The sequence below is a fragment of the Podarcis filfolensis genome (genome assembly GCF_964270895.1).
Source record: "Podarcis filfolensis genome assembly, chromosome: 17".
Lineage (NCBI taxonomy): Eukaryota > Metazoa > Chordata > Lepidosauria > Squamata > Lacertidae > Podarcis > Podarcis filfolensis.
The window spans coordinates 9,344,427-9,356,336 of NC_139621.1; the positions used below are offsets into that span (position 1 = coordinate 9,344,427).

The 11,910-nt window shown below is 47.6% G+C and overlaps 1 protein-coding gene across 1 annotated transcript in view; it reads right to left on the minus strand.

Annotated features, from left to right (window-relative positions):
* The window catches only part of CNN1 (calponin 1), a 38,264-nt gene extending 27,219 nt beyond the window's left edge, over positions 1 to 11,045 (minus strand). Inside the window, exon 1 of the mRNA XM_083593753.1 lies at positions 10,882 to 11,045. Within this exon, the coding sequence (XP_083449879.1) occupies positions 10,882 to 10,944 (63 nt within the window). The 5' untranslated portion in view covers positions 10,945 to 11,045. The remainder of the gene's footprint in view (positions 1 to 10,881) is intronic.
* Positions 11,046 to 11,910: the final 865 nt, after the last annotated feature.

The window sequence follows — 11,910 nt, forward strand, 5'->3', positions numbered from 1 at the left end:
AACAGCTAGTGGTGTCTGGTGCTCCATTGGGCTTGGTGCGCAATAGTAGGCAGAGCCAACTAATTCTAGTCTTGCCCCCATCCTCCTCTCTTGATACCCGGAAAACACTTGAGACTAAGGAGGAGAAGCCGACAGGTAGTTGTCATCCCTTGGACCAGTTCCAAGTGAGAAAGGAGGCAGATGGGAGCTGGCAGAGAGCAGGCTGAAGTTGGTGGGGCAGTGCCCATCATAAAACATACAGATATTGAAGTTAACCCTTTATTCAAAGAAACACCCCTTCCTAGTAGGTCTTGCCCTAACGAAGCAGTTGCAAGGACCGAAGGTCCCCGTCTTCCCACTGCTCCCTAAGTCTCATCCTTTCCCGGGACCTTCCCAAGCAACCTTAGATTTATCCACCTTGTCTGTCTTTGGGAAGGACCTCTGGGAGACCAGCGGAAAGGCAAGCTTATCGCAGCAGTGGGGCGGGGAGACTCCCTGGCTTCTTCAGCTACTTGTCTCATCTTTGCCTCTTGGGCCTTGTCCTCTCCAGCCTCTGCATCTGCCTCTGATTCTGAACTGTTCTCTGCCACAGAGTCTTCCTGCTCACCATACCCTGTTACTTCTTCAGCTTCCGACACCACCTCCTCCCAGTCTGCTCCCTCTTCTCCCTAAGGATCTGTTGTCTTGTCTCTCTTTGCTCCTCCCTCTTCATCCTCTCCATGTTCTGGGAGACCAAGCAGGAGGGGAGCTAGTCATAGCAGAAGGGGGAGATTCCTTGGCTTCTTCAGCAGCCTGTCTCCCCTCTGCCTCTTGACACTCCCCCCTCCCACTCTGCTTCTGCCTCCAATTCTGGACTGCCTTCTGCCACAGCCTCTTCCTGCTCACTAAACCCTGTTATCTCTTCAGCTTCTGACACCTCCTCCTCCCATTCTGCTCCCTCTTCTCCCTCTGACCACTCACTGTCGTCCCACCACTACTCCCCTGGCACTGAGCCTTCTACCACTGGAGGCTCCCCTGAGGGTACCCTAGCTGGTGTCTCCCACTGCTCCTCTGCATCCAGCCACTCCATGACAGCTCATTTATCTAACCATAGTTTATGGCCAGCATCACGTGTGAACAAGGTTAACTTGTTCCAAAGTTGAACAAATGCCAGGGGGGGTCAAAAACTTTCCACGCCAGAGACTGTTTGGTCTATCCCTGCACATAGATTGATCAGTGGTGTGTGTTAGTGTACTTCAACCAAGTTCTCCCTCTGCATTATCTGGCCTCTTTAGTCCCTTGAAATCTATGGTTTTCTGATGTGCTGCAGTTGCAAGAGGTCAGAGGTGAAGGAGAATAAAATATTGTTAATGAACCAAAAATCTCTTCTGGTATTTGAAGGTGCTAAGGTAAAAGGTAAAGGACCCCTGGACGGTTAAGTCCAGTCAAAGGCAACTATGGGGTTGTGGCGCTCATCTCGCTTTCAGGCCGAGGGAGCTGGCGTTTGTCCACAGACAGCTTTCCAGGTCACGTGGCCAGCATGACTAAACAGCTTCTGGTGCATGAACCGTGACAAGTGCCAGAGTGCATGGAAACACTGTTTACCTTCCCGCCGCAGTGGTACCTATTTATCTACTTGCATTGGCATACTTTCAAACTGCTAGGTTGGCAGGAGCTGGGACACAGCAACAGGAGCTCACCCCGTCGTGGGGATTCGAACCGCCAACCTTCTGATCGGCAAGCCCAAGAGGCTCAGTGGTTTAGACCACAGCACCACCCGTGTCCTTGAAGGTACTAGCAACTTTCAAGAGGCTAAGGGTGCTTTCGTGTGACCTGTTTACTGAGCATTGACTCAGACATGTTTGCAGGGAGGTTAGGCAATGTTGGCCATTTAGTGAGCATTCAGGTTGATATGCTAGCAAAGAGGCTAGACAGTGTTGCATCAAAGCAAGTGTTACTCACACTTTCCTGTCACTTTCCTTATTACAAACAGTCCAGTCTTTTAGAGAAGCACGTTTGTTGGGTAAAAGCGCCAACCTGAATTTTCCAGTGGGTGATTGAATCCCACCCCAAAATAGTGAAAATTATAATAGTCTGGAACTGCTGCCAATCAGTTTGGGCACTAACTGAAAGCTAATGGGACAAAGCACATTATGTCCTTTGTTTAGAGAGGTGATCAGATTTTTCTGTCATAGGAACTTAGGAGCATCACAGCAGCGCCATTGCTACAGGAGGGGGAAACTGAGGTTTTTGCCCTGCGTGAAGCCTCCAGAGGGGCATCATTGAGGCTCGCAACCTGTGTGTGTACACTAATGCACATGCAGAGGGGCAAACTGGATCTTTATTTCAGTGGAAGCTGAAATAAAGTCTAATTTCACCCCTACGCCCATGGGCATAGCCCAAGGTTGGCCAGAATAGGCAGCGGCCCCACCTCAATAAAAATCCATAGCTAACTGAGATTCTGCCCCCACCCCAAAAAAGGCCTGCTCCCCCCCCCAACAAAAATCCTGGCTACGCCCATGCCGACATCCCAGAGCTAAGGGAAGAAAAGAGGAAAAATTACACTGAGCAGCCAGTCTTGTATGGTTAGGGTGGCTTACTTGAGCTGCACATGTAATAGATGCTTAGAACACAGGTAGGGACGTGGGTGGTGCTGTGGGTAAAACCTCAGTGCCTAGGACTTGTAGATCGTATGATTGGCGGTTCGAATCCCCATGGCGGGGTGAGCTCCCGTCTTTCGGTCCCAGCTCCTGCCCACCTAGCAGTTCGAAAGCACCCCTAAGTGCAAGTAGATAAATAGGTGCCGCTTTATAGCGGGAAGGTAAACGGCGTTTCCGTGTGCTGCGCTGGTGCTGGCTCGCCAGAGCAGCTTCGGCACGCTGGCCACGTGACCCGGAAGTGTCTCCGGACAGCGTTGGCTCCCGGCCTCTTAAGTGAGATGAGCGCACAACCCTAGAGTCGGACACGACTGGCCCATACGGGCAGGTGTACCTTTACCTTTACCTTAGGCAAACTAAGGCCTGGGGGCAGGATCCGGCCCAATCGCCTTCTAAATCCGGCCCGCGGACGGTCCAGGAATCAGCGTGTTTTTACATGAGTAGAATGTGTGCTTTTATTTAAAATGCATCTCTGGGTTATTTGTGGGGCATAGGAACTCGTTCATCCCCCCCCCCAAAAAAAATATAGTCTGGCCCCCCACCAGGTCTGAGGAACAGTGGACCGGCCCCCTGCTGAAAAAGTCTGCTGACCCCCTGGCTTAGAAGGTTCTTTTCTCAGTTTCTGCTTCTTTGCAGTCTGATTAATTTGAGCTGGTTTGCGGCATGCTTATCGGTTCTGATGAGAATGGGCTAGGATTCTAACAGGAACTCTTTGGAAATATTTTGATTGCTCGGCTCTGTACTATATTCGCTAGCCAGGCCCACGTCTGTCCAGGAAACTTTGAAGCAAGTGCTTGGACTACATAACTTGGATGCAACCATCAGACCTGGTACTGACAACACAGCAGAAGCAGGAATGCACACGAGTGAAGGGAAATACCGCATTTTTCGCTCTATAACACACACCCGACCATAACACGCACGTAGTTTTTAAGGAGGAAAATCCGTAGGCATGCCACCCGTAGGCATTCCCTCCATAAGACGCACAGACATTTCCCCTTACTTTCTAGGAGGAAAAAAGTGAGTGTTATGGTGCAAAAGATACGGTACTTGCATTAATTTGCAATCAGAAGTTGCCTTAACCAGCCTTCATTATAGCAGCTGCTGGATTTTTACCACTTCAGTGAGAGCTAAGCATAAGATGCAAGAGTACGGGGCCTTTTCTGTCGTTTCCTCATTTGTCCTTTTTTTCCGCTTGTCTTTTCATCCCTTTTCCCCCACATTCCCTTGTGGATGTGTTGTTGCTTATTATCCACTGTTATGGATTTCAGAGGGAACACTGAGAAATTTTTTATTTGGGACCACAGAAAGCTTACCAGAAAGGCTGCCTAAATATGAGCTGACACAGCTGCAGTACATATCACCCAGAACAGTGTATATATATATAGCATAACACAGAACAGTAATTTGCATGTTTAATTCTATATGGCAGTTAAGAATCTCTTTGCAAGCGTGCTATTCTAGTTTCCCGTTTTCTTATGACTAAAACTCTAGCAAAAAAAATACCCGTTTAAAAAAGTTGAAGCCATTTGTCATATCTGTATCTTATTCCTTCCTCTGAGGAAATTACTGCATGTGGTTTCCATATTTTATCCCTATTCCGTATTTTATCTTTACAACAACCCTGTGAGGTGGGTTAGGCTGAGAGAAACTGACTGACTGGTTCAAGGTCACTCAGTAATAAACTTCATAGCAGAGCAAAGTTTGGGTCCTAAGGCACTCTGGGTCGAATCCAGTACCCTCCCTGCGGAAACCATATTTGCTTTCTGTCAAACACACACACACATACACATTTAAAAGAATATGAAAAGTAATGGACTAGTTTGTAGGCTTTGTGCTTGTGGAGCTGCATTTGAAGAAGTGGAGACAAAAGCTTGTGGAACTTTCTGGCTCTTTCCTTTTGTGCTTAAAAATCTGAAGCTATCATGTGATGTTCATGGGACACTGTCTTTACAGGAATCCACTGTCACGGATTACTCTGTGTGTTCATCACTGCTTCCAACACAAGAAGGCAAAGCAGGATGGGACAATCTCTGTGCACAGCTTCACAGAAACAAGCAAATAGCTGTAGTTTGTCATGCCCAGAGCAATGTGAATTTTGCCTTGGAAAAAGTTTCTCCGTGCTTCCCAGACAGGGTGCCATGGTAGCTCTCAAGCCTTGTGTTTCCCAGGGACACACCACGCCCAGTTAAATGGGTGTACTGTGTTATGAGGACATGAGAGCATGAGGGTATGAGAGCAGGCAAGATGAGCTTGCAATATGGGCAAAGAAGGTAAGTTTTGTGCTTCTAGTGAATTGGGTCTGGTGGGACAGAAGACAGGGATTCCAATCTGCGGATGTTCCTCAGTAAATATGTCCCATTTTAGGTTGCCAGTTTGGCCAGGGTAGAACCCCTATTCTAACTTTCTTAGCATATCATTAATCTAATGTTTATTCCAATGATACTGGGTTCTTCACACTGGTCGTGAAGACACCACCTTGTTCTGGCTCTCTGGTTTGAAGAGTAGCTTCCTATGGCGTCTCTCTATGCAAAATGAAACATTCTTCCCTATCTCCTTAAGGGAGGAATGTGGGTACAACTCTTACGTCCCTGGCAGATAGAGGTTTCTTGCTTTCCACCTGAGCACCAGAACTACTCTGTACTCCCCAGCAATCCTATGCTCACATTCCAACACAGGTGCTCTCTGTGCAATCACCAATTGCACCCCCAAAATAAGAATCACGAGGATCCCCTGTCTGATATCCTACTGGGAAGGCTACTCACTTTGTTCAGGTCCTAGCCTCTCCTCTCAGTCTCTTCTTTTCTAGGCTAAACATACCCAACTCCCTCAACCATTCCTCATAAGGCTTGGCTTCCAGACCCTTCATCATCTTGGTCGCCCTTCTCTGCACACATTCCAGCTTGTTAATACCCTTCTTAAACTGTGGTGCCCAGAACTGGACTCAGTACTCCAGATGTGGTCTGACAAAGGCAAAATAGAGAGGTACTATTATTTCCTTCACTCTGGACGCTATACGTCTGTTGGTGCAGCCTAGAATAGAAATAGCTTTTTGTGCTACTGCATCACACTGTTGACTCATCACACTAAGCTCTGTGGTCTACCAAGACACCTAGATCCTTTTCACTTGTACTAGTGGCAAGCCAGGTGTCCCCCCCCCCCCATCTTGTTTACAAAACTAGATCAACTCTCCCCACATCTAGTTCCCACCCATACTGCAAGAGTTCCTATTTAAGTTGGAGAAAACTAAAAATATTTGCTTTTGTAACCAAGTTTGCTCTCTGCACCATTCTGCTGGAAGAGTTCTGTGCAACTCAAAGCTTTGTTTGCAGACTCCCCATATCACTTGGAAGATGCACAACGCATGCTTAGGATGCCAATTGTCTCACTAGAGGGAGGTACTGTGCTGAAAATGCTTACTTCCCAACAGTCAAGAGCTTTGTTTTCTCATCCATGGCTTTCCAGCAAATGGTAACTGTGTTCCCTGCCTACTATTTGACAAACTGTGGCTCTTTCTGTTGTCCCTCTGCTAGGACAGAGGAACTGTAACTCTATCTTTTTGTAGGAAACCGCTGATGGTTTGCAGGAGCTTGCCTGCCAAATCCTGGACAGCCTGTCTCCCAACTTCTCCTTAACAGGTAACTCCCATCCTGCAGGGAAGTTTGTTCTTGTATCACAATCCTCACTGTTCCAAAAGAACTTTCGATTCTGGTGGCTGTGGAGGAGATCCGTCTGCCTGAGGAATGTGTTTGTTGGGGAGCGTGTTTATGGCAGTCGTGGTGGTCTCCCTCACCTGGGGTCTCAGGGCAGACATCCTGCCGCTCGCCAGATGCACACCCTGCCAAACTATGCCTTATATAGAACCAGCCTACGAAGAAACCCCAAAACTGACCATATATGGTGAGTCTGCTGCTGCCCAGACTTCTGCGGCAGAGTGCAAAGTGCAGTCCAAGACGGTAGCTGAAGAATTTAGCTGTGGAGGGAAGGGGGGGGGGGAGAGAGACCGGCCTTTTGCTGGAGCCAGAGTGCTCTGGTGAGCCCTGGAAGATGGAGGGTGCAAGGAGAGAAAGTGAATGGGTAGGAAGGTCTATATTCTCTAATCAATCGGGGCTTAGCCCCAGACATTTCAGGAAAATATGAAGCTCCCTTAAACGCATCAGTCCATCTAGCCTGGCACCGGCAGTGATCCTGCATTTTCAGACAGGAGTCTTTCACAGCCCTACCTGGAGACGCCAGGGTCTGAACCTGGGATCCTTTGCATGCAAACTAGGAGGGTGCTAGGAGGCAATTCTTGAGTCACAAAACAGCGCCTCAAACTTGCAAAGGCACCATTTGTATCTCACGGACGGGTGCCCCTTAAAAATTCCCTGTTGGAAATCTGGCCTGGCCCTAAGCCTAACGGTCTTTAACACAGCCAGAAACAAGAAACGAGCTAAGCTTATGGGAGTAAAAGGAAGATTCCATACATAAAGCAGCACCCCTAAAGCTGTAGGATATTGAAAGGCCCGTGGTGAGCAGAGAGCCAATCCACTTCACTGATTAGCAGGTAGTACAATCCTTGCCAAGCCATGACACAGCTGCCTCTGCTAGGGACAGAGATGTCCTATTTTTAAATGTATTTTATTGATTTTTTTAAAAAAATAACATGGAATAACAACCTCCACACCCAACCCTACTACCTTCCCACCCAAACCACCCTCCAAACACAGGTTCCTTATGGGAAAACGTTGCTCCAAAGTGTCAGGTGCGAGTGCCATTGTGAATGATGGTCCGCTGCATGTGTAAGAAAAGGATGGCCATGTCGCAATACAGTGGTACCTCAGGTTAAGTACTTAATTCGTTCCGGAGATCCGTTCTTAACCTGAAACTGTTCTTAACCTGAAGCACCACTTTAGCTAATGGGGCCTCCTGCTGCCGCCGTGCCGCCGGAGCCCGATTTCTGTTCTTATCCTGAAGCAAAGTTCTTAACCCAAGGTACTATTTCTGGGTTAGCGGAGTCTGTAACCTGAAGTTTATGTAACCTGAAGCGTATGTAACCCGAGGTACCACTGGACAGTTATCCTCTTCTCCTTTTCCAGCCGATGCCTTGACTTCTTGAGTTAATCTTTGAGAGTACCAGCGTCCATACTTTCTAACTTGTAGCATTTTGATGACTGAGATGTAAAATCTGAATGGCACCCCCCTCCCCACTGATTAACATAGGGCAGGGGCACAATCCAGTGGAAAGTGCTTCTGCATAAGCCTTCTTAAAATGAACAGACACTGTGTGCGTTCAGTTTTGCTAACCTTGCACAGGAGAACCTCCTGCTGGATTGTGCATCATGAAGAGCTTGAATTATGAAGAACGAGTGGGGGGCCCTCTCAAAACCCACAAGCCCCCTTCCCAGTTCCCTTCTTTTAATCAAACATGCCTCCATGACCTTCTTTAAAAAACCACAGTTAAAGCACCCAACGAAAGCAGTGGCCCAATATGGCCTGTTCCCCATTTTGTCCCTCTTAGTGGTACCCTAGGCCTGTCACCTGAAGTGGCTGCCTCTTTGCGCCTCTGGAGAAGAGCCAACCTCCCGACGGCTAACACATCTCAAGTCTATACCCTGAGGAGCGTATCCGCCCCCATCTTTCAGCCTGGACACTGAGGTCCAGCTCCGTGGTCCTTCTGGCAGTTTCCTCACTGCGAGAAGCAAAGTTTCAGGGAACCAGGCAGAGGGCCTTCTTGGTAGTGGCTCCCACCCTGTGGAACGCCCTCCCATTAGATGTCAAGGAGATGAATAACTGCACAACTTTTAGAAGACATCTAAAGACAGCTCTGTATAGGGAAGTTTCTAAGGATAGATGTTTTTGTTGTGTTTTTAATATTTTGCTGGAAGCCGCCCAGAGTGGCTGGGGAAACCCCATCCGATGGATGGCTAATAATAATAATAATAATAATAATAATAATAATAATAATAATAGCTCTGTGACCACCTTCTGGTCAGCTCACAGTATGGCAGAACCGCGTGTCTCAGGCGGAACCTCCTGGTCTCTGACAGGCCTAAAACACGCAGGATGCCGTGGTTGGAAGAGAATCCCCTCCCCAAGCATTAACTGGTCTGATCCAGGCCCTCAGACAGAATATTTGTGGGGAAGGGGCCTTAATGATACATTAAGGGTGAGGAGCAGCAGGCATCACAAGCCCAAAGTAAACCAGCCATAAAAACCTCTCTTTCGTCATATGAATTGGCACTACTGAAGGTGCCACATAATACCCATTTTCCGCATTTGTAAGGACTCGGGCATTTAGTGTGGCAGTTTGGAACTCCCTACCTATTGTGATCAAGCAGGCATCTTCACTGTACAGTGGTACCTCGGGTTACATACGCTTCAGGTTACAGACTCCGCTAACCCAGAAATAGTACCTCGGGTTAAGAACTTTGCTTCAGGATAAGAACAGAAATCGTGCTCCAGCGGCGCGGCAGCAGCGGGAGGCCCCATTAGCTAAAGTGGTGCTTCAGGTTAAGAACAGTTTCAGGTTAAGAACGGACCTCCAGAACGAATTAAGTACTTAACCTGAGGTACCACTGTACAGTTTTCGGCACCTGCTAAAAACACTCTTGTTTAGACAAGCCTCCCCTGGTGCTTAGAAAGCTGAGGTGATTTTAATCTGCTTTAGTATTTTAACTTCAGTGTGTTTTACAATATGGTTGTTAATTTTTAACAATTTCATTTCTTTATTTTGGATTAAGTCCCACCCACCCCGCAAGGAGAGAAAATGGAAAAAGTGTTTTGTCAAAGGCAGGTTCCAAAATCTACAAACTGTCATTGGTAAAGAGGGACCTCTGGAGAAGGTGTTCCTGTACGTTCTTCCCAGCATGGCTGCTGTGATAGGCTTTTGTCATGAGTGGTTTAGATGGTGCCAGACCGGGGGAGTGGAGTGGGCATTTTCAGATGTGAAACGTAGGCTACAATCCTATTCCCATTTACCTGGAAACAGACCTCATTTAATTCAATGGGACTTGTTTCCAAACAGACATGTAGCAGCAAAAACTCAGGTTCCAAGTGCTTCTCTTCTGTGTGAACAACAACCAGGCATGAGAAAGACTCAAAACCTTTGCGTGAAAAATTCCCGTTTGACTGTGAATGTCTTTATCTTACCAACACTTTCATATCTGTAAAATGGGTAGAGCAGTGATCTTCCTCATAAGGAAAAAAACAACCATGATCTAAGGTTGTTAATTACCGGTATGCTGATCTTAGCTGTCCTAATCTCTTTCTTTCACACACACACACTTTCTTTCTTTCACGCACTTTCACAGGTGTGTGAAAACTTTGGCCCTCTAGATGTTTGCTGAACTACAACTCCCATCAGCCCCAACAAGCATGCCCAAAGGCCAGGGATGATGGGAGTTGGAGTTCAGTAACATCTGGAGGACCAAAAGTTCCCCACTGCTAGCTAGCCCATATGTTCTTTAAGAAGGCAGTGAAGCAGCTAAGAATGTGAGTAGGGCTGTGGCTGCTTCAAATCTCACTTCAGTCACAAACACAGTAGGCAACCATAGGCAAACAGCTGTTCTCCTTGCCTCAACACCTCCATCTTCAGCGTGGGGAATATTGTACTGCCCTAATAAGCAGGGCTGTTGCCAGGACTGCAGAGTCTGAGGGAGCGTGAAGCACTTTGAAGGTTTGAAATGTGCTACACGAAAGAGAGGTTCTTTGATGCCTGAATTGTTCATCCTGGCAATGGATGGATCTCCATTGCCCATCATCTGTGGTACTTATCCCACCCTCTGCAGGTAACAGGATTGTCCCAGAGGTCATCATTTGAGTTTGCTTAGAGCCTGTAATTAATTAATTATTACCACTATTTCAGAGCATTTGTTTCCCCCCACCCCCATGTCCATTTGGGGGGATTAAAGAAAAGACAACAGACCTCATCAAACAAAAATCCCGAGAACAGAAACAAAACAGAGTTGCCATCTTAAAAGCAAATTAGGTTTTCTGCTAGTCCATTCCCAAACCTCGCACAGCCTGTTTCCTGAAGCCTTGCATGGTTTTCCTCTTTGCCTTTGCCTTCCTACTTGGACATGTAGTCGCATCCTCCCTATTCCCTTCTCTGAGTAGGTGCCATGAAACAAAATGCCCTGCTGTCCTGCGCAGTGCTGATGTTATTAGATTTGTAATGCAACAGGCAGAAGTCCCACTCCATTAGATTAAGAAGAACCTCACAGCTCTCAGTGCTAGGACACACACATACACACCGCTCCAAACCAGGCATTGCAGATGTCCTTACCTTATTCTTGACTTCAGCTGACATGCCATAGGCTGGGCCCCTGATGAAGTGTGTCGCAGACATGTTGCACACGTGCTGTCCTCTGCGCGGTTTGCTCTCTCTGTGTGTGTTTTGGTGCCTTCCTGGTGCACGGCGTGTCTGCCTCTGCGCTGCTTTCCCTGCAACTTTTAAAAACTCTTGGCTCTCTGGCTCTCCCCCTCCTCCTGCCCAAGGGGGAGTCCTTCCATTGGCCAGACAGCATGGCCAATCGCCACCTGCCAGGGATGCTGATGTCAGCCTGTTGGTATTAAGAAATGATGGTGTCATTTTTTCCACCTTGGGGGGCTTGGGGGGCATCCAGTTCTTCTGCTGACTCAATTCCCTGATGGATGTTTTAAATATTTACAGAAGCCCTTGTCACTTCTGAGCATGTGAAAAGAGGGGAAGAGTCGATGGATCCGTCTTGCAAAGCATCCCCTGCCCACCGCTCTCCCTCCCCGGTGGTAGTGCAACCTCCTGCCTCTTTTACTCATTAGTTCTGTCCCCTTTTTCAACCTTATGCTTCTGTGTGGCTCCTTTGCATCTCCCTTCCACTCCCTCCCTTCTAGCATCTTTCCCAAGCAAAGCCTCTGCGCCACTCACTTTCCTTTTCATGCATCAAAACCCAGAAGGAACAAGCTAGAAAAACAGTCCAGTCATCCAGAGGGCAGCACTCCGCTGTTTGGCCAGGCCTCCCTGACCCTTTCTGCCCCAGTTCCCTTTGCTTTGTCATCTTCTTTGGCTTTTGAGTCTCACATGTTGCTCTGATAGCTGCTCTGCTCCTTTCCCTTTTCTTTTCGCAAAGAGCGTTTGCAAACTATCAGCACGAAACAAGAAAAGTTCAGCTCTGTCCTTTTTTTTCCAGAGCAGCAGCGGCTGCTAAACAGACCTGTTTCTATAAACTCGAAGAATCTAAATAGACAAGAAAGCTTTGCAGAATGAAACTACAGTGGTACCTCGGGTTACAGACGCTTCAGGTTACAGACACTTCAGCTTACAGACTCGCTAACC